At 44.1% G+C, this 21747-nt stretch overlaps 1 protein-coding gene across 1 annotated transcript in view; it reads left to right on the top strand.

The window, feature by feature from the left end:
- The first annotated feature begins 432 nt into the window (after positions 1–432).
- Positions 433–21747, top strand: part of GUCY2F (guanylate cyclase 2F, retinal) — a 111062-nt gene continuing 89747 nt past the window's right edge. The window contains exons 1-2 of the mRNA XM_062183770.1: positions 433–1162; positions 14164–14465. Coding sequence (XP_062039754.1) covers positions 433–1162; positions 14164–14465 — 1032 coding nt within the window. The remainder of the gene's footprint in view (positions 1163–14163; positions 14466–21747) is intronic.

The following is a 21747-nucleotide window of genomic DNA, read 5'->3' as shown; positions in this document are numbered from 1 at the left end:
CAGGGGCCTAAGGACTTGGGCCATCCTCCACTGCCCTCCCAGGCCACAGCAGAGAGCTGGATCGGAAGTGGAGCAGCCGGGACTCGAACCAGCCTCCATATGGGATGCCAACATGGCAGACCACCAGCTACGCCACAGCGCCTGCCCCTCCAGATTTCTCATTGAAGCAAGTGGGTGAACAGTGGGTGGAAGAGTCATTTATTTAAATAAGGAGTAAATAATTGTCCTCAGGATGGGGGAAAAACGTTCAGTTTTGGGGCTTACCATTCCTTTTCCATTCTTTCATCACTGATGTTTCCAGAAGCTTCAGAAATAATATGAGTAATACGTTTTTTCCCTCTGATTGACAGGCGATTGGAAACACTGTCCATCTCGGAAGAGCAGAATAACCCTGCAGTACCTCCTCATTGGCTTACTGGAAGCAGGAGGGCTATGTTCCTGGGACCCTGGCCTTTTCCTCACCTTATGCACTGGTTTGTGGCTCCCAGCAGACTGCCAGGACACCATGGCCTTGCATCCTCCAAGTTCCTGTGGTGCTTGTGCCTCTTGGCTCTCATATCTCTCATGCAGCAGGTGCGGGCCCTCCCCTACAAAATAGGGGTGATAGGCCCTTGGGCTTGTGATCCATTGTTCTCAAAGGCCCTTCCTGAGGTTGCTGCTCAGTTAGCCACTGAGCGGATCAACCGGGACCCATCGTTCGATCGGGTTCACGCTTTTGACTATGTGATTCTCAATGAAGACTGCCAGACTTCGAGAGCCCTCTCCAATTTTATTTCCCACCACCAGATGGCCTCAGGATTTATTGGACCTGTCAACCCTGGCTACTGTGAGGCAGCCTCGCTCCTGGGAAAGAGCTGGAACAAAGGGATTTTCTCTTGGGCTTGTGTGAATTACGAATTAGACAATAAGAATAGCTACACGACCTTTGCTCGGACACTCCCTTCTCCCATCCGGGTGCTTGTAACTGTCATGAAATATTTCCAGTGGGCTCATGCTGGAGTCATTTCCTCAGATGAAGACATTTGGGTGCACACAGCCAATCAAGTCGCAAGTGCTCTTCGGAGCCACGGCCTACCTGTAGGGGTCGTCCTGACAACAGGACAAGATAGCCAAAGCATTCGGAAAGCTCTTCAGCGGATCCACCAGGCCGACAGAATTCGCAGTGAGTGCTTTCTCCAGGCTGAGGTTTAAATGTTGCTTCAGCGAAAAATATTACAATCTCCCAAATGTTTCCTATCCTCACTTCCTGGGCTAGTGCCTTCTTCCCGAGCTCTTTACGCATTCTCTCTCCTTCACTCACACTCAGGCCTCTTGATTTTCATGCTTGAACAGCATCTGCTTTTTTTTAAAAAAAAATTTATTTATTTGAAAGTCAGAGTTACACAGAGAGAAGACAGGCAGAGAGGCAGAGAGAGAGAGAGAGAGAGAGAGAGAGAGGTCTTGCATCCGCTGGTTCACTCCCCAACTGGCCGCAGAGTCTGGAGCTGCACCGATCCGAAGCCAGGAGCCAGGAGCCTCCTCCAGGTCTCCCACGTGGGTGCAGGGGCCCAAGGACTTGGGCCATCTTCCACTGCTTTCCCAGGCCATAGCAGAGAGCTGGATCGGAAGTGGAGCAGCCGGGACTGCAACCAGTGCCCATATGGGGTGCTGGTGCTGTAGGCGCTGGCCCCGAACAGCACCTGTTTTGTGGACTGAACAAAGGTACAGAAGAACTCTGGTTCAAATGCCCTTGGGTGCCAGTGCCTGTTTCAGTACCTGTGTGGAGAAGAATAGCACTAAAAGCACTGTCACCATCCTTCTTCCTTTATGCCCTTGGTAGTTTCAGACCAGCCTATAGAGGATGTTCTTAGGGTTTCACATCGTGTGCTCTTTTCACTGAAGAGGGCTGTCCCCTTCACCCATTTCTGGGTACTTTCTTTCATGTGTCATCACATCTCAGAATCTGTCTTCTCTGTACTGCAAAATGCTGCCCCTTGGCCGGCGCCGCGGCTCACTAGGCTAATCCTCCACCTGCGGCGCCAGCACCCTGGGTTCTAGTCCCAGTCGGGGTGCCAGATTCTGTCCCGGTTGCTCCTCTTCCAGGCCAGCTCTCTGCTGTGGCCAGGGAGTACAGTGGAGGATGGCCCAAGTGCTTGGGCCCTGCGCCTGCATGGGAGACCAGGAGGAAGCACCTGGCTCCTGGCTTCAGATCGGTGCAGTGCACTGGCCATAGCAGCCATTTGGGGGGTGAACCAATGGAAGGAAGACCTTTCTCTCTGTCTGTCTCTCACTGCCTAACTCTGCCTGTCAAAAAATAAATAAATAAAATTAAAAAGAATGCTGCTCCTCACAAGACCAGGCTTTTGTTTCCTCTGCAGAACACAGACACAGCTAGTTGCTATGGAGGACACCTAGACGATACATGAAAGCATATTGAAAAGAGAAAAAGGTTACTCATGGTTTGTTAACCCATGTAATCCTTATAACACTGAGAGGTGGGCCTCAGTGTTCACATTTCCCCTTCCAATGGTAAGTTTTATGTTCAACGGTGAGTTTTGCAGAAATGCAAGACAAAGTGTGAAGGGAAGGACTTGATTCTCTCAAGCTACCATCACTAAGCCGAGTTGGGCAGACTTAGGAGAAAGGGAGGCTCCTCCTGGACCCTTTGAATCGAATCTCTTTCACTTATAGTATGACAAGCCCCTGTGACACCTAGTTTTGCTTTTTATTTTATTCCAATTTTGTAAAGCTCCACTTTGTCTTCCTCTGGAGTTGGCAGTGATTTGTGGGACCACTGCTCATTTCCCCACTGCAGCCACTCCGCCGCAGTGAGACAGACAGCTCAAACTGCTCATCAAACTGACTGCGTCTAGGGTTCATCCTGGTCCCAGTCATTTCCTTAACATAACAACCGGCTTGGTAGAGGATGGTCCGGCTTAGGCCTGGCCTATAACCAGAGCCCATTTGAAGTTTCAAGTGTCTCCAATATTGGACCTTAATTATGATCATTATGGGAGGATGAGGGCAAGAGTTTCTAGTTCCAGGAACTACAAGAGTCTGCTTCCAGCTTCAGTCTGCAAAGTCCTGTAATGTTAAGCAGAGTGGCTCTGATTCCTCATAATAGAGCTCCATACTTTCAAAGCAGAGTGTAGAATTATTTTTAAAGATATAAAGCCATTGGCCGGCGCCGTGGCTTAACGGGCTAATCCTCCGCCTTGCGGCGCCGGCACACCGGGTTCTGGTCCCGGTTGGGGCACCGGATTCTGTCCCGGTTGCCCCTCTTCCAGGCCAGCTCTCTGCTGTGGCCCGGGAAGGCAGTGGAGGATGGCCCAGGTCCTTGGGCCCTGCACCCGCATGGGAGACCAGGAGACCTGGCTCCTGGCTTCGGATCAGCGCAGTGTGCTGGCCGCAGCGGCCATTGGAGGGTGAACCAACGGCAAAAAGGAAGACCTTTCTCTCTGTCTCTCTCTCTCACTATCCACTCTGCCTGTAAAAAAAAAAAAAGATATAAAGCCATTTCCAGAGAGGAACCAGGCCAGGCACAGGCTAACATATCTAGTATCATAACTATAACATGTTACAAAGCTTCCTGAAGCCCTGTGTCTCCTGCAAGTTTACATTCCATGAGTGTTTCACATCCCACCCATTCTAAATAGTACGCTTTGAAATGACATTTTGACCTCTACCATGCAATGTTAAATAAATCCAGGTCCTGAAACTCTTTGGGCTGTCAGACTGAGAGGAATTAGGATTGAGTGCTCACCACCCACAACCCCTTTGAGGCAAGGAGGGAGCAAATGTACATATCGCCCTACCATTTGCAAGTCATTACTTCAGGTGCAGGCTTCTCACTCTGGCTGCGCACTAGAATTACCTGGGCACATTTAAATGACTAGTGCCAGAGTGCCACCTCCAGAGAGCCTGGCTGAATTGCTCTGCGGTGGGGCTCCAGCAAACGTATCTGAAATAGCTTTCCAGGTGCTTGTAAAGTGTGGCCAGAGTTGAGAACCGCTGCTTTGAGTTCAGGAAAATGCTCCTCACTTTAAATTACCAATCATTTTTATCTCAGCATGATTTTGGTTAGTCGGATTGTTTTCTTTCGAACACTCTGGATGAACCCACTATGGGAATGGAAATTATGTAACTGGGAGAGACAAAAAAAAAAAAAAGCTAAGACAGGATGGTTATGGAGCAAAGGTGGACTCTGGGTAGTGAAGAGAGAAACAGAAAATGGAGGAGGGACTGAGAAAGGGATAAAACGGAATGAAGGTAAAACTGGGGAGGGTGGGGGCAGGGACACTGAGATGTTGGTTGGGCTGTGACCTTAGTATAGCTTAACGTGTACCATTAAACATTAAAAGCAGTGTGTAGTACCTACGGTTGCTATAGCCGATTGTGACTAGTGAGCGAGGTGCAGCAATAGGAGTTGTGGAAGGAGAAGTGAATATTAAGTAAGATAGGCTTTGTCCTTGTTTTCTGCTTGATTATCCATTTGAAACAGCGCCCCAGCCAGTGAAAGTAGAAAAAGCAAGATCCAGAGAATGAATAAAAGTAAGCAGAGAGGCTGGTGTTGTGGCGTAGTGGGTAGAGCCACTGCCTACAATGCCAGCATCCCATATGGGCGCCAACTCATGTCTGATCCAGCTCCTTGCTAATGGCCTGGGAAAGGAAGTGGAAGATGGGCCAACTATTTGGGCCCCTGCCACCCAGGTAGGAGACCTGGATGAAACTCCTGGCTCCTGGCTTCAGCCTGGCCCAGCACTGGCTGCTGTGGTCATCTGGGGAGCAAACCAGAAGATGGAAGTTTCTTTCTCTCTGTCTCTCCCTCTCTCTACGTAACTATGAATTTTAAAATAAATAACTAAATCCTTAAAAAATAGCAGAGTGCCAGAGCTGTAGCCTAGTGGCCTAGGATTCAGGGAAAATCTCCAGTCCAATTAGCTAATTGAAGATTGGGTGAGAAACCGAGCCAGAAGCCAATGACTATGGATTTGGCCAGCATAGCACCAAGGAAGATCGCAATACACCAGGCACAATACATAGAAGACCAAATCTCTGGCTGAGTTTCTAGCTCCTCCCAACTGGTGGGAGTAAGGTGTTAGCCAAGTAGTCCTATCATCTATCTTGATTAAGCACTAATAAGGCACTATATTTTTGTGTGACCTCTGCTGAGAAGGACTGGCAAACACAGGACCTGACCTCTCTCCCATGCTGCAGACTGTGAGGATACTTCTAAACACTGTGGTCCTTGAGCAAATCTTCAGAGAAAGACCCTTCATAATGTACAAAATACAGTGCAAAGGGACCCCTTATAATGGAGAGGCTTGGCAATATTTGGAAGTAATAGAAATAGTTGGAAGATTCCTTTGATCTGATCTGTCTATAGTAGCATTGATGGCTTTGCCAGGTGTCAGTAACAGTGATGGTGGTGCTAAAAGGAAGGGAAGAGAAGAGCAGCCCATGACTGGCTGGTATGTCACTTCCTTGTGTTATACATGAATGTTTCCCATGAGGAAATATCACTGGCACCTTATTGGTGTTAGAGGAAAGGGTCTTTCTTCTTTTTTTTTTCTTTTAAAGATTTATTTATTTGAAAGGCAGAGTTGCAGAGAGAGAGAGAGAGAGAGAGATCTTCTATCTGCTGGTTCACTCTCTAAGCGGTTGCAGCAGCTGGAGCTGGGCCAAGCTGAAGCCAGGAGCTTCTCTCTGGTCTTCCCACATGGGTTCAGGGGCCCAAGCACCTGCGCCATCCTCCGCTGCTTTCCCAGGCCATACCAGAGAGTTGGATTGGAAGTGGAGCAGCCAGGACTTGAACTGGTACACATATGGGATGCCAGCACTGCAGGCTGCGGCCTTACTCGCTACACCACAGTGCTGACCTCTAGAGGAAGGGTATTTCTTAGAAACAGGTCTAAGTTATCCTTTCATAATACCAAGGAAATGATAGACTTAGTAGCAATTGTAATAATAACAGTAATAATAGCTGTGGGTCCTTGGGAAGGTAACCAGCAGCGATATTATTAGATGCTATCATAGAGACAATGAAAGCAACCATAATTCAATACTGCATTCTATAGTTTACAAGGTGTTTGAATATAGTTTATTATTCAACCCTTGAGATTACTCAAGAGATGGGATAGGTGTTTTCTTCCAAGTTTTACAGTAACTATGAGTTTCACAGTAACAAGCAGGTAGGTGTAGGCATTATTAACACCAAAGAATGAGGTAAATAGTCACAGAGCAGGGAATTCAGTCATTTCCCTTTAACCTTGGGAGCAGTAACTATCTTCATCATGAACAAAGTTGAATAGGAGAGATACTAATGAAAGACAAAGGCATCAACCTCCCATCAAGGCCACTGCGTATAGTTGTGTGCATTAGAGTTCCCTGGAGGGCTTGTTAAAATTGAGTTTTGGGTCCTTTCCCTCAGAATTTCTGATTCAGGAAGGCTAGGGCAGGGTCTCAGAATTTGAATTTCTAGCAAGTTCCCAGATATTACTGCTGATGATGATCTGGGGACCACGTTTTAAGAACCAGCAGTTGGGGTGGCTGTGACACAGTTCGTAAAGCCACCATCTGTGATGCCACCATCCCATATGGGCGCAGGTTCAAGTCCCAGCTGCTCTATTTCTTTCTTTTTTTTTTTTGACAGGCAGAGTGGACAGTGAGAGAGAGAGAGACAGACAGAGAGAAAGGTCTTCCTTTTGCCATTGGTTCACCCTCTAATGGCTGCCGCGGCTGGCATTGGGCCATCCTCCACTGCACTCCCTGGCCACAGCAGAGAGCTGGCCTGGAAGAGGGGCAACCGGGATAGAATCCGGTGCCCCGACTGGGACTAGAACCCGGTGTGCCGGCGCCGCAAGGCGGAGGATTAGCCTATTGAGCTGCGGTGCCGGCCCCAGCTGCTCTATTTCTTATCCAGCTCCCTGCTATTGCACCTGGGAAAGCAGCAGAAGATGGTTCAAGTGCTTGGGCCCCTGCACCCATGTGGGAGACCTGGATGAAGCACCTGGCTCCTGGCTTTGGCCTGGCCCAGCCCTGGCCGTTGTGGCCACTTGAGGTGTGAACCAACGGATGGAAGATTCTCTCTGTAACTCTGCCTTTCAAATAAATAAATATATCTTTAAAAGAAGAACTAAGGCAGACCTGTGCTCTACTGCCTACTGTCCTCTAGAGGTATGCTCCTAAAATGTACTCACTTGAGACTGCCTGTTCTGCATATGGCAGACAATTCAGCTCTTCTGTTGATATTTTTAAACTTTTGGGTGCACTGCTCACATTTTTTTAAGTGCCTCAAGATTTCAAGTGTCTTCCCTGTTTTCCTACAGTAATAAAAACAATGATACTGATAATATTATGACTAAGAGCCTTAGTGTTGATAGGGAATTTGGCATAGGATTTAGTGTAGATAAATGCAAATAAATATAATGGTAAAAAAGCTTCCTTTTTAAACTAAAGGGTGCATTATTAATGATCAAATTGTTCGAGACTCATCACATGAGGAAATTTCTAAACATCTAAGATTCCTGCATTTAAAAGGCCTCGTCTGTAATTAACAGCTTAGGAAAAGCTAGAGAAAACATATGTTGAAAGCTGTTGAGAAATAGTAAAAACCTATCTTGGGGCTGGCGCTGTGGTGCAGTAGGTTATTCCTCTGCCTTCAGTGCTGGCATCCCATATGGGCCTCGGTTCTAGTCCCAGCTGCTCCTCTTCCAGTCCAGCTCTCTGCTGTGGCCTGGAAAAGCAGTAGAAGATGGCCCAAATGCTTGGGCCCCTGCACCCATGTGGGATACCAGGAAGAAGCACCAGGCTCCTGGCTTCGGATCGGCGCAGCTCCAGCCATTGCGGCCATTTGGGGAGTGAACCAATGGAAGGAAGACCTTTCTCTGTCTCTCCCTCTCACTGTCTGTAACTCTACCTCTCATATAAATAAATACAAAATAATTAAAAAAGCCTATTTCAAGAAGAATAGCAGTGGGGCTGGTGCTGTGGTACAGCAGGCTAAAGCCCCTGCCTACAGCTCTGGCATCCCATATGGGTGCCAGTTCAAGGCCTGGCTGCTCCATTTCTGACCCAGCTCCCTGCTAATGTGCCTGGGAAAGCCGCAGAGGATGTCCTTGGGCTTCTGCACCCATATGGGAGACCCAGAAGAAGCTCTTGGCTCCTGGCTCCTGGCTTCGGATTGGCACAGCTCTGGCTACTGTGGCCATTTGGGGAGTGAACCAGCAGATGGAAGACTTCTCTTTCTCAGTCTCTACCTCTCTCTGTAACTCTGATTTCAAACAACTAAAATAAATCTTTATTTTTTAGAAGAATAGCAGTTTTTTTAAAAGAATAGCAATGTCACGGCAATAAATAGACTTACAATACCAGTCTAAATGGGTATCAAAAATCCATAAGCTGATGCTGATGAAATAGCCATTGAGTCTGACATATATGCCTGCCACCATGTTGAACTACTTGGACTAGTCCAATACTGATAATAGTTAAATAAGTGGTGGCCTGAGAACTTCAGACAACCACACATCACTCAGTGCAGTGTTCTTAAAATAAACTTTGAAAAACTATTGCCCTGAATAAGATTTGGGGGTAGGGACTGAGAAACATATACATTCCAGAACCTTCTACCTCCTCCTCCTCCTTTTTCAAAGGTTTATTTATTTATTTAAAGTACAGAATGACAGAGAGAGAAGGGGAGTGGCACAGAGAGCAAGAGATCTTCCATCTGCTGGTTCACTCCCCAAATGGCTTCAATGGCTGGGGCTGGGCCAGGCTGAAGTCAGGAGCCAGGAATTTCATCTGGGTCTCCTACGTGGGTGGCACAGGCCCAAGCACTTGGGCCATCTTCCACTGCTTTCGCAGGTGCATTATTAGCAGGGAGCTGGTTTGGAAGCAGAACAGCTGAGACTTGAATTGATGATCCAATATGGGATGGGAGTGTGGCAAGCAGTGGCTTAACCAGCTGTGCCACAACACAGACCCCCCTACTCTCTTCTTATGCAGCCATGTATACAGTGTGTGGTAGAAAGTTGAGAGGAAGAGAGAATGAATCTACATCTTTCACAATATGACCAGATGGTGTGAATTCTTAGGGAATGTGAGACTTGGGATAAATCTGCATGCCTTCCTCCTTTTTCCTCTCCCCACTCATTCAACAATTGACTGACAAATGAGATGGGTTAAAATGAATCCCAGTCACAAGTAATGTCACAAAATGTTTAAAATGAAGAGTAGGAACAGTAGGAGGGGATTCCTGTAGACTGGGAGCAATACTGAGGGCTCACAAATATGGATATGGCTCTTGCTGCCTTCATCACTAGCTATTAGAAATATTTCCACCGGCACCGTGGCTCAATAGGCTAATCCTCCACCTGAGGCGCCGGCACCTGGGTTCTAATCCCAGTCGGGGCGCCGGATTCTGTCCCGGTTGCTCCTCTTCCAGTCCAGCTCTCTGCTGTGGCCCAGGAGTGCAGTGGAGGATGGCCCAAGTGCTTGGGCCCTGCACCCACATGGGAGACCAGGAGAAGCACCTGGCTCCTGGCTTCGGATCAGTGAGGTGCGCTAGCCTTGGCGGCCACTTGGGGGGTGAACCAACGGCAATGAAAAACCTTTCTCTCTGTCTCTCTTGCTGTCCACTCTGCCTGTCAAAAAAAAAAGAAAGAAACATTTCCATTTCACAAGGTGAATGGCAGAGCCCCATTTCCTCCCTGGAGGACTCTATAGCCAGTAATCTGTTAAAAATAAAAGAGATTTGCCTTCTGAGAAACATAGTCATCTATGTCAAGGAAATATTGGATAGAAAGTTTCCATGTGGGAAGAGAAAGAGTTGTGTGACTTGGGAACTAACTTCTTCCATAATCTAATGTTTTCTGCTGTTGGTGTTGAGGGTAAAGGGAGAGTATTTGATGGCTTGCCACAGTTGGTAGCACAGTATGGAGACTGCTGGGCAGCTTTGTGTGGGGCTCAGACATCTCAGAGAAAGTGCTAACATCATACCATGGTGGCATGTGATCCCAGAAGGGTGTATTTCCTGGTTCTTATTTTGGCTATAAAGTGGCTTGACTGTTAACAATCAGGATGGAAACCTAAATATTGGTATTATTCAGTTACCACCTGTTGACCCAGGCCTTCTCTAGGATTTAAGGTTTCTGCACACTAATTCTTTCCTAACAACAACTTACAGGGCAAGTCCCATTTTAATGAATGTAATTTTGAGATAATAAAGCTATTTAATAAAATCATCTTTTCCAAACAGATGCACCCACAAATCCCTCTTCATGAAGCACACACTCTATTAAATTAAGATGCTGTTGTTTGAACTCAATATTTATGCTTTCTACTTTCATTGTGTTCAGAGGTAAGTTGTTGCCAGGCCAAAAAATAGAAGAGCCTGTGATCATTCCCTCTTGAATCTTACGTTTCTTCATCTATAAAATGAGGGAGACAAGATGGAACACATAGTCTCAAGGGATCTTTCCAGTCATAAATATTTGTACACTTTGTCTGAAATGTCATCAGTGTGGGTCAATGACAGAATAATGAAAAGACATAACCCAGATTAAGGCAAGGTCTTGGACATAGTTAATGACACCAGGCATTAAAAACAAGCATGGTCGCATTTACCTGCCCTGTAAATATCATTTGGCAGTTGTTCCTCCATCCTAATAATCCAAATATGTCTGTGTCTCACACTGCAAGGAACCCACAAAAAGCACAAGCTCTTCTGAAGAATCTGTTGGTTTGCAAATGTTCATTTAAACAATATTTACTGTGTGCATAATATGTACCAGGATATGGAGATAAATAAGAAACCATCCCCGATCTTAAGAAGCTCATAATTTCACAGTAGAAGCTGACAAAAATAAGGCAATGAATTTTGTAAGTGCCACGTTAGAATTTGGTTTAGGGCACAGTGGAACATCTAATGCAGTGTCCCAAACCTGTTTTCCTGGAAAGCCATCTGACAGATGGAGCTTTGAGTTCAGAAAGCTTAGTGAATGAGTGCTTTCAATGATGGAGGTAGAAATCGGCAGAAAGACTTGGACAATGATGTGGTCAAAACAAAGACCTCTTCTAGTCCCAAGAGGAGAAGGGATGGCTCTGAAGAGTTGTCCCGAGTTGAGATAGGAGTCTGGGCCTTTCTGTCTCCATGTTGACCAATCACAATGTGCAGGCTCAGTGTGAAAATAATTGTTGAACAGCCCGCTCTTCAGTGGAAAAAAGCCCTCATTTGTAGTGTTTGCTGATTCCCATAGTGTAATCACTCCCATCATGGCCAATTTCTAGCTACTAACATGATGCTAACTGTTTCACAGAATCCCAGAAAAGTCAACCACAGGCTCTTGTGATCTAGCACAAGGTGGCTCTAGCACATTACAAAAGGGATGTGGCCTTGGGGCAGGAGGCTGTCCTCAGCTGAGAACAATCCATGGAGACTAGCAACTCTCAGCTGCTAACACCCCCAGCAGCGGAGGAATGAGTGCTTCAGCTCTGAAGTGTGGATGTGGGTGGCACACCAGGAAAAGATCCACCACACTTAGTGTTTGTTAAAAGATTTGCTGTATTTTAACCAACACAAAACACTCATTTCTACTAACCGTTTTCATGAAGTAGATTCATTTTTATATCTCTTTAAGTAAATTACACAGAATTGTATATCTGTTGGATAACATCGACCAAGTCATTTAGTCTCTGCTTTTGCAGAAGAATGATACTAATACTGACCTACTCATCAAGAATTCTGCTGGATGAACTAGCTGACTAAGTGAAACCCATGCCTTAACTCATTTTTCCCCTCAACGGACCTGTTATTGGACCAATTTGACCAACCCGATTCATGTTTCTTTAAAGATTTATTTATTCTTATTTATTTGAAAGGCAGAGTTACAGAGAGAGGAGGAGAGATGATAGAGAAGTCTTCTATCCCTTGATTCACTCCCCGAATGGCCACAATGGCCAGTGCTGGGCCAGGCAGAAGCCAGGAACCAGGAGCTTCCTCCGGGTCTCCCACGTGGGTACAGGGGACCAAGTACTTGGACCATCTTCCACTGCTTTCTCAGGCTCATTAGTAGGGAGCTGAATTGGAAGTAGAGCTGTGAGACAAGAACTGATGCCCATATGGGATGCCAGCACTGCAGGCAGAGGCTTAACCTTCTGTGCCACAGTGCTGGCCCCTAAACTTATATTTTTAAAAAAGATTTATTTATTTATTTGAAAGTCAGAGTTATACAGAGAGAGAAGGAGAGGCAGAGAGAGAGAGAGAGAGAGAGAGAGAGGTCGTTCATCTGTTGGTTCACTCCCCAGTTGGCTGCAACGGCCAGAGCTGCGCGGATCTGAAGCCAGGAGCCAGGAGCTTCTTCCGGGTCTCCCATGCGGGTGCAGAGGCCCAAGCACTTGGGCCATCTTTTACTGCTTTCCCAGGCCATAGTAGAGAGCTGGATTGGAAGTGGAGCAGCCAGGACTCAAACCGGCGCCCATATGGGATGCTAGCACTTCAGACCAGGGCATTAACCCATTGTGCCACAGTGCCGGCCCCTAAACTTATCTTTTAATTCCATTTTTGTATGAACATTTTGTAATCTCCTATATTTTGAAGGAGCTAATCATTATTTGAAAACTCACATTATGCTATATTATGTGTGTAGTATATGTAAATCAACTTAATAAGTTACTAGTTATACCTTAAAGTATACAAAAAATACCAACTGTACCTTAAAAGGGAAACTTTCTGGGAATATTTAACAGGTGTAAAGGAGATTTCTGAAAATAGATGAAGCAATATGGAAATGCCAAAGACCAGTCATTGATGGTAGTTAAGCACACTTAGTTCCTGAGATTACAAGTTCCATGTAAGCACGTATAATTAATATTTTCCAATGGCAATAGGACTTTTGCCATTGGAAAGGAGCTCAGAATCCTTTTCAGGCATTATCTAATTAAACCACTCAATCTACCTGTGAAATGCATTGAATTCTGCATTTTAAAGATGTGGGCATTGAAGCACAAGTGAGCATAAACTCATTTAGCATGGCAAAGAAGGAATTGGATCTAAGACTTTCAGTTTCAGGATCTAGCTGCCATTCTTCAACCATGGCCCCCTCTAATCCACTCTATTCTACTATAGCCTTGTCAAACAACATAGTTTCATAAGTCTAGAAAGAATTAAATTGAGTGCAAAGTAATTCCAATTGCAGAGAAGTTAGATTTTTAAAAGTTGAACAAAGTATTCATAATATTAATAGCATTTATTGTCTATAATGTTCTTGGTAAGGGTGGGACCAATTGGTTAAAATCTATTGGAGTGCATGTTTGTAGGAAGTAGACAATTACAAGTTATCGTGGCTACGGGAATCTCTCCCACCCTTCCCTTCTATCCTTATTCCGAGGTATGATAGCAGCCGTTATTTATTGAATGATATGCACAAAGCCCTATTATGCGAATTGCCTCATTCATTCATCAGTTACCATCCCATGAAGTACATATTGTTATCTCCATTTTATGGATGAGGCATAGAAAAGTTAAGTAATTTACCCAGGGGTATAAAGCTAATAAATGGCAGTGTTAGGATATAAACCTAGCTCTTCCAACCCAAAACCTCTTTATTATGCTACCTACCATTTATTACAGAAATTCTTGTTCCTGTTTACTGTTAGGTTCTAGGCCTGCAGAAATGTCTCTCTTTTTCCTGTGCCCAATTCAGAGTCCCTGAGCATACTTCAACCTCAGCTCGGGACCCCAGTATCTTTTTTAGAGAAATCTAATTATCAGAGAGAAAGGGAAAATGAGAGCAAGAGAGAGTGAGCTCCCCCTCCCATCTTCTGGTCCATTCCCAAAATACCCACTACAAAAACTCGATCCAGGCCTACCACGTGGTTGGCAGTACCCCAATGACTTAAGCCATTACTGCTACCTCCCAGGGTCTGCATTAGCAGGAAGCTGGAGTTAGAGCTGGAACTGGGTATTACACTCGGGAACTCAGAAATGGGATGCTGGCATCTTAACTGCTAGGCTAAATGCTTGCCCCAGGATGTCAGCATCTTGCTTATTTTGAAGGCAGAAGAGAGAACTCATTCACAAATTGGTTGAAACACATTTGTGTATTTCTTCCATCTGTAGATTTTTTTACACCTGTAGTATTTTACTAACATATTGCTGCTATAACCTTTTTGCTTTGTTGCTTTCAGTAATCATCATGTGCATGCATTCGGCCTTGATCGGGGGAGAGACTCAGGTCCAACTCTTGGAATGGGCTCATGATCTGAAAATGACTGATGGAACCTATGTCTTTGTTCCCTACGATGCCCTGCTCTACAGTTTACCTTATAAGCACACACCCTATCAGGTCCTGAGGAATAACCCAAAGCTCCGAGAAGCCTATGATGCTGTGTTGACCATTACGGTGGAGTCCCAAGAAAAGACCTTCTATCAGGCCTATATGGAGGCAGCAGCTAGAGGCGAAATTCCTGAGAAGCTGGAATCAGATCAAGTAAGTGGATACTCACAAGTTGTCATGAGCTAAGAAACAGTTTGGCATAGTAAGTTTGAGTATTTTTCCTGTCAACTTCCTCTAGTCCATAGGCAACCCAATCAATAGCAGGCAACTACACACAAATTAAAAACACCTTTTGTTTGCAGGAAATATTTACAAAACAGACACACTGCTGGAATTTTTTCATCTTCAAGCAACCTACAATGACAGCCTGTAGTCATAAAGAATAAATGAAATTTATTTAAGAAAAGGGAATAAAACTTTAATATGTACTGGTGCTGTTCAAGGGGGTTTAGTAAATAGAAGTCCTGCTTGTGATCCAAATACTGAACCAATTTAATCATAAAGAAGACGTATACAACAAAATATCATTTTTAAAAGATTTTATTTATTAATTTGAAAGTCAGAGTTACACAGAGAGAGGAGAGGCAGAGAGAGAGAGAGAGAGAGAGAGAGAGAGAGAGAGAGAGATAGAGAGAGGTCTTCCATCTACTGGTTCACTCCCTAATTGGCTGCAATGGCTGGAGCTGCGCTGATTCGAAGCCAGGAAATAGGAGCTTCTTCCAGGTCTCCCACGTGGGTGTAAGGGCCCAAGGACTTGGGCCATCTTCTACTGCTTTCCCAGGCCATAGCAGAGAGTGAGACTGGAAATGGAGCAGCTGGGTCTCGAACCGGTGCCCATATGGGATGCCGGCGCTTCAGGCCAGGGTGTTAACCCACTGCGCCACAGTGCCGGCCCCAAAATATCATCTTTATTACTGGTAACGTTGGTGGGATTAAGCAGACTTCTCTGCATAGCTTCTGGCATTGTGGGACTACTAGAAGACTTGCAACATTATACATTAAAATACACAAGCTGGATGAACATAACAGAATACATAGTTCCTATAGGTAGCCTGTTCCCAAGAAAAACAGGATAAAAGGGACTGGGCTACACATGTGCTTTGTTCTCCTTTCAAACTAACCAGCCAGATGACGTCACTCCATTGTTGGAGGGAGGTGTAGGTGGGTCTAGAGAGGTCAGGAATTTTTTTGCTGGTAGAGCTATACCTATATGAAAGGAATCATTTGGAATGCAGGAAGAAGCACTCCCTTCTAATATATAAGAAACAATAGTTATATCTGGATGCATGTACAAGGGTACTTCAAGAAGTTCATGGAAAATAAAATTAAAAGATGTTAATTTGGTACAAGAAAAATGTTAAATCATACACATCTTTTCACAATATACAATTCCATGAACGTTTTGAGGATCCCTTGCATATACAACTTCAAATGTTTTTGCATCAAAATGAACTTTTAATTCCTTTTTCCATGAAGATTTTGAAGCACCCTCTGATGTACAGCCATATTTCAAATTCAGTTCATAGCCACTTAAGGCCTAGAGGGGGCAAAAAAGGAGACGGGGGGAAAAGTAGAGCAAAGAATGGGGAGCAAAGAAAAGCAAAGAAGATAGGAATATGAGAGGAAGATGGTGAGGCAAAAGAAGTCAGTAGAAAAGTATATATAGAGAGATGTCTCTAGAATAGAGGTGAGTCGAGAAAGAAGGCCTATTCAGAAGTGTTTAGAATGACATATAAATCAATTCAAAAGTTCTAACATTTGCTAGCATATCATATTAGTCATATTGCTTTTGGACACAAGCAACAGGTTACTTAACATAACGGCCTAAATAATAATTATTTTTCAAAATTTGGAGGTGGGAGCTCCAGGGTCCATTAATGCAGCAACTGATTGATGTCGTCAATGAACCATCTTACAAGCCATGGCAGATTAGCTTGCCCTTATGAGGTGGTTCTTCTCATGGTCCCAAGATGGCTGCCAAAATTCCAGACATCACATACAGGTGAAAATGTCCAGAGACGAAAATGGGGAGTTTCCACTTTGTATTTCTTTTTAAGAATGAAGAAATCTTTCTTACGAGTTCTCCAAATAGATTTCTTCATACACCTTCTTTGTCAGAATTGTGCACCAATCCATTGTCTAATACCTGGAAAGAATAAAAATACTTCCTTGATTGACCTTACAGCTGTTGTGGAAGTGCAAATAAAATTGGGATTCTATTAGCAAGGAAGAAGGCTGTCAGGTAGGTGGTAAGCTATGTCTGATAACATTCTCCATGCTATTCTCTCTTTTTTTTAAGAAAAGGTGTGTTTTTATTTATTTGATAGAATGTCAGTGAGAGAGGGAAAGAGAGAGAGAGAGATCATCAACCTGCTGGTTCAGTTCCAAGATGGCTGCCACAGCTGGGGCTGGGCAGGCCAAAATCAGCAGTCCAAAACTCCATCTGGATTGGCAGGGGCCCAAGGACGTGGGCCACATTCTGCTGCTTTCCCCGCTTCGCAGGGAGCTGGATGGGAAGCAGAGCATCAGGACTTGAACAGCACTGCTATATGGGCTGCCAGCATCGTCACAGGTGGCTGCTTAACCTGCTTCACCACAACACTGGCCCTGTGACATTGTCTTTTTTTATGGACCTTGTATTTCTTTATCCTGTAGGCTGCTTCTCTGTATGAATAAGTCATTCAGGTAAACTTAATGCTTGCCTATCTCTTCCTGACTGGGTATTGATAGTAAAGATTTTTCTAATTATTAGTCTAATAAGAAGAGTGAATATGGCTGGTGCCGTGGCTCAATAGGCTAATCCTCCGCCTGCGGCGCGGAAACCCTGGGTTCTAGTCCCGGTTGGGGCGCCGGATTCTGTCCCGGTTGCCCCTCTTCCAGGCCGGCTCTCTGTTATGGCCCGGGAAGGCAGTGGAGGATGGCCCAGGTCCTTGGGCCCTGCGCCTGCATGGGAAACCAGGAGAAGCACCTGGCTCCTGCCATCGGATCAGCGTGGTGCGCCGGCTGTGGCGGACATCTGGGGGTTGAACCAATGGAAAAGGAAGACCTTTCTCTCTGTCTCTCTCTCTCACTGTCCACTCTGCCTGTCCAAAAAAAAAAAAGTGAATAACAAAGATAAAAGTATTAGCAGTTCTGGATTTGAACTGAGTTAATACTCTACTATTAATCTCATGTTTATAATAAATCTCCTTTAGGAGACAAGTATGTGATTCAAAACAACTGGCCAAGTTTGTAAAAAAATTGCAAGAATTCCTCAAATTGCTAAGAATGGTTGGTCAAAGCAGTTGTTTGGTGGTATATTTATAGACAAGCAACCAGGTGGTGAATTTTTGTACTTTTAAGACAAAGACATGGCATCATATAAATATAGTCTAAGTCATCTTTCTATTTCAGTCGATCAAGGGTGGGAGGAAGATGAGTGTGTGTGCATTTGCGTGCTCCTGTGTGAGTGTGTGTGTATTTGTATGAGTAGATATATTGATTTAAAAAAAAAAAACAACCTCAGACATTCTACTCCTGATATTTGAACCATTCTCTTTGAGCTTGTGGAAAACATAAGGTAATTAAGGCAAAAAAAAAAAAAAAAAAAAGACGCCATTAGCTTGGTTGCTAGGCAGCCAGCACTCTGCTTTAGACAAGGAAATAGAACTACAACAAAGAATCCAGAGTTTATATAAAAGCCTGTTTGGACCCAGTTTCTCCCCCACTTTGCAAGTGCCTCTGCTGGAGCTTTATAAACAAAGAGTGATAGATGGCAATACAATTAACTTCATGTCTCTGATAAACAAAACTCCCTTTCCTCTAAATTAACTTGCTCAAAGGTAGTCTTTTTTGACTTTATTTTTTAAGGAATACAAATTTCATAAATACAACTTTAGGAATATAGTTTTTCTTCTCACCATATCAGCCCTCCCACCCCTCCTCCTCCTCCTCCCTGTTCCCTTGCCAGTCTCATTCTCCACTAAGATTCATTTTCTTTCTTTTTTAAAAAAGATTTATTTATTTATTTGAAAGGCAGAGTTACACATAGAGAGAAGGAGAGGAAAAGAGAAAGAGAGAGAAATGTCTTCCATCCGCTGGTTCACTCCCCAGATGGCTGCTATGGCCGAACTGTGCCAATCCGAACCCAGGAGAGAGTTAACTGTAAAACCAGTTCTCAAACTGTGTGTGTGTGTGTGTGCAGTGTGTATAAATTGTTGAAATCTTTACTTAATATAGAGTTGGTCTTCTGTGCACAAAGTTAATTGAAAATGAATCTTGGGGCCAGCATGATGGTGTAGTAGGTAAAGCTGCCATCTGCAGTGCTGGCATCCCATATGGGCGCTGGTTTGAGTCCTGGCTGCTCCTCTTCTGATCCAGCTCTCTGCTATGGCCTGGGATAGTAGTTGAAGGTGGCCTAAATACTTGGACCCCTGAATCCACGTGGGAGACCCAGAAGAAGCTCCTGGCTCCTGGGTTCGGATTCCTTAAAAAATATAGTTAAAAAAGACTACTCTGGATTCTTTGTTGTAGTTCTATTTCCTTGTCTAAAGCAGAGTGCTGGCGGTGGTGGTGGCGGTGCTGTGTGTGCTTGTGTGTGTGTGTGTGTGTGTGTGAATGAAAGAGAGAGAGAGAGAGAGAGAGAGAGAGAGAGAGAGAGAGAGAGAGAGAGAAAGGTTGTATATAATATGTGGTGGAGGCTAGAGAATCCTGAAAAAATAGGTTTCAGATTTCAGTCATCCTGGGGAGTTGCTGCCAGTCATCCCCAACAGGGTTTAATCCAACAACAAAAAGGGCAGCATAGCCTGGCAAGTTAAAAATCCAGTCAAAGGCTAGGTGGGGTGCTGTTTTTAAGAGTTTAAGTCATTGCTTCTGGCTTTACGTGGACGCAATCTCTTTCCCAGAAGGCTCTGTGTCTTTCAAAGCAGAACACTACCATTCTCTCTGCTTTCAAGGGCATGTTTCTCTATTATATGTGTATATATATATATATATATATATATAATGAGTATTGATTTTATTCTACACCTTCCATCCTTTACTTATTGTCATAATTTACCAAAGCCCTGTAAAAGAGTCAGGCTCTTGCAGAAAGTCTAAAGACTACTAAATGGGGCATCTGAGAATGTAAGAAGGGGAATTAGTGAAATTCTCCAAAGGGACCTCAGTGTGTGCCAGGCAACTAAGTATGGATCCCTTGATGGCAGGACACAGCATCCATCCATGATCTATTTCTACAGAGTGCATGTGGAGGCAGAGTGAGGAAGGGAGATCACGGGAATGAAACGCAGGAGACTGGAGTGTTGATTTCAGTTCTGCTAGTAGTTAGCTCTGTTATCTGGGGCAAGGTTTTTGGCTTGGACAGCAGAAATAGTTGGGTAGTTGTTAACAAAATAGGAAGGCTTATAGATAGAACAGGATTTGGGGTGGAGACCAATTTCAAGTATGTTTAAATTTAACATCCAAGTAGAGGCATCAAAGTAGGCTGTGGGCTATATGACTTTGGAATGGAAGAGGAGAGCTGGAAGTGTAAATCTGAGAGTTAGGGCATAGATATGGTATCAAAGGAGCGAGACCAAAAGATATCACTGAGAAGATAAGTGTAGATAGACAAGAGGACCACGGAGTGAGCCTTTGAGGCACTCCAGTTTTAGGAGGTCAGAGAGATGATGAACCAATATACAGGTCAAACAAAAGTGTCTATGTGCTAAATTTAGTTCTTGGGGTGTACCAAGAATTAAGAATTTTTGTAGGCGTTCAGAAATAAGTCCATAGAAAATATCGTCTCCAACCAAAATTGCTAAACTATGAAACAAGATACTTTGTGGCCGATGCTGTAGTGTAGTGGGTAAAGCCTCCACCTGCAGTGCCGGCATCCCATATGGGCACCGATTCGAGTCCCAGCTGCTCCACTTCCCATCCAGCTCTCTGATATAGCCTGGGAAAGCCGTGGAAGATGGCTCAAGTCCTTGAGCCCCTGCACCCTCGTGGGAGACCCAGAGGAAGCTCCTGGCTCCTGGCTTCAGCTCCGGCCATTGTGGCCATCTGGGGAGTAAACCAGCAGATGGAAGACCTCTCTCTCTCTCTCTCTCTTTCTCTCTGCCTCTGCCTTGCAAATAAATAAATAAATCTTTAAAAAAATAAGATACCTGAATTCTAGTCCTGATATTACTCTTAGGTGAGTGAACTTGACAGCGCACTTAACTTCTCTGAGTCTAGTTTTGTTATATATGAAATAAGACATTTAGACCAGATGACGTCTAAGTTTTAGACATTTAAGATTTTTCTTGATGTTCATTTTATAGATGAAGAAGTTGAAACCCAGAGAGAGGCATTCCATGACTTGCCCAAACATTGTGGCATTAGTAACAGGTTGCACACCAGTGTGTCATCTTATGTTCTGTTGGTTTTAAAATCTGTATGCATAGTCAAATCCCTAGGGAGCTTTGGTCTCATACTTAAGTTGTCTCATTTTATTGGTTTGGCTTGAATTTGACATTGATATTTGTGACTTTTCTTAGGTATCTTTAATGTGCAGCTGGAATTGAACCCCTATCCCCACCCCGCTCTATGCTAGCTGCTATACTTCGCTGAATTTTTGACTTGCATTTCCAACATACACAAAATGATTCATTCATTTTTAGTCATATTTCTATCAGATGAAGATTGTTACAGGAGGTTAGCTTTCTAGAACTTGGCAAAACTAAAGTAGCCAAGTATCAGTTTTCCCAAAGCTTGGTAAAATGGCATGACCATAGCTTTTTTGAACTCCATCCTAGAGTTAAATGTTATGGAAAACCATGAAGCCATGGCCAGGGATATGTGTGTATGTGGGGGTGGGGGTCGGTGTGCAGAGAATGAAGGGATTATTTGCTCTTCCTCTCTACTTCTTTGGAAAAAAAGATACATACTTTTTTTCCCCAAAATAAAGTTAATGAGCAGCACATCAAGCATAGTATCAAATATTATCACCTTTATCACATTTATTAAACAGACATAGACATGCTCTTCATTGTAGCAGACTTACCATTCTGTAGTGACTTCTGACCAAAGCTTTGCCACTTTTCATAGCAATAGGATATAGGGCTTCTTTATCTAAACCCACATTCTCTACATAATATAACATATGGCTCTCTCTGTGTGTGTGTGTGTGTGTAAAACTGGGTTCTGGTGTTCACATTCTCTGGTGCGCATGTATCTAGAAAAATAGTCATTTTGAACTAAGTACACAGATATGGACTGGAGAGACACATTATTTACAGTCTTCCCACATATACACCTTGCGCTGTAGAAGTGCCAACAAAATGATTTTCCCATGCATAATGCACCAGTAATTAACCTGGTAAATTTTCTTTGAACTCCCCTTTGTCTATACAACATTTGTTTTTTTTTTTTGTTTTTTTTTTAGTGCCCTTTATAACTCAAAATCACTTTCTTAGTTTAGGAGCATAAAAAT

Source organism: Lepus europaeus, chromosome X (assembly GCF_033115175.1).
Source record: "Lepus europaeus isolate LE1 chromosome X, mLepTim1.pri, whole genome shotgun sequence".
Classification (NCBI taxonomy): Eukaryota; Metazoa; Chordata; class Mammalia; order Lagomorpha; family Leporidae; genus Lepus; species Lepus europaeus.
This window is presented reverse-complemented; position numbering and strand designations above follow the sequence as displayed.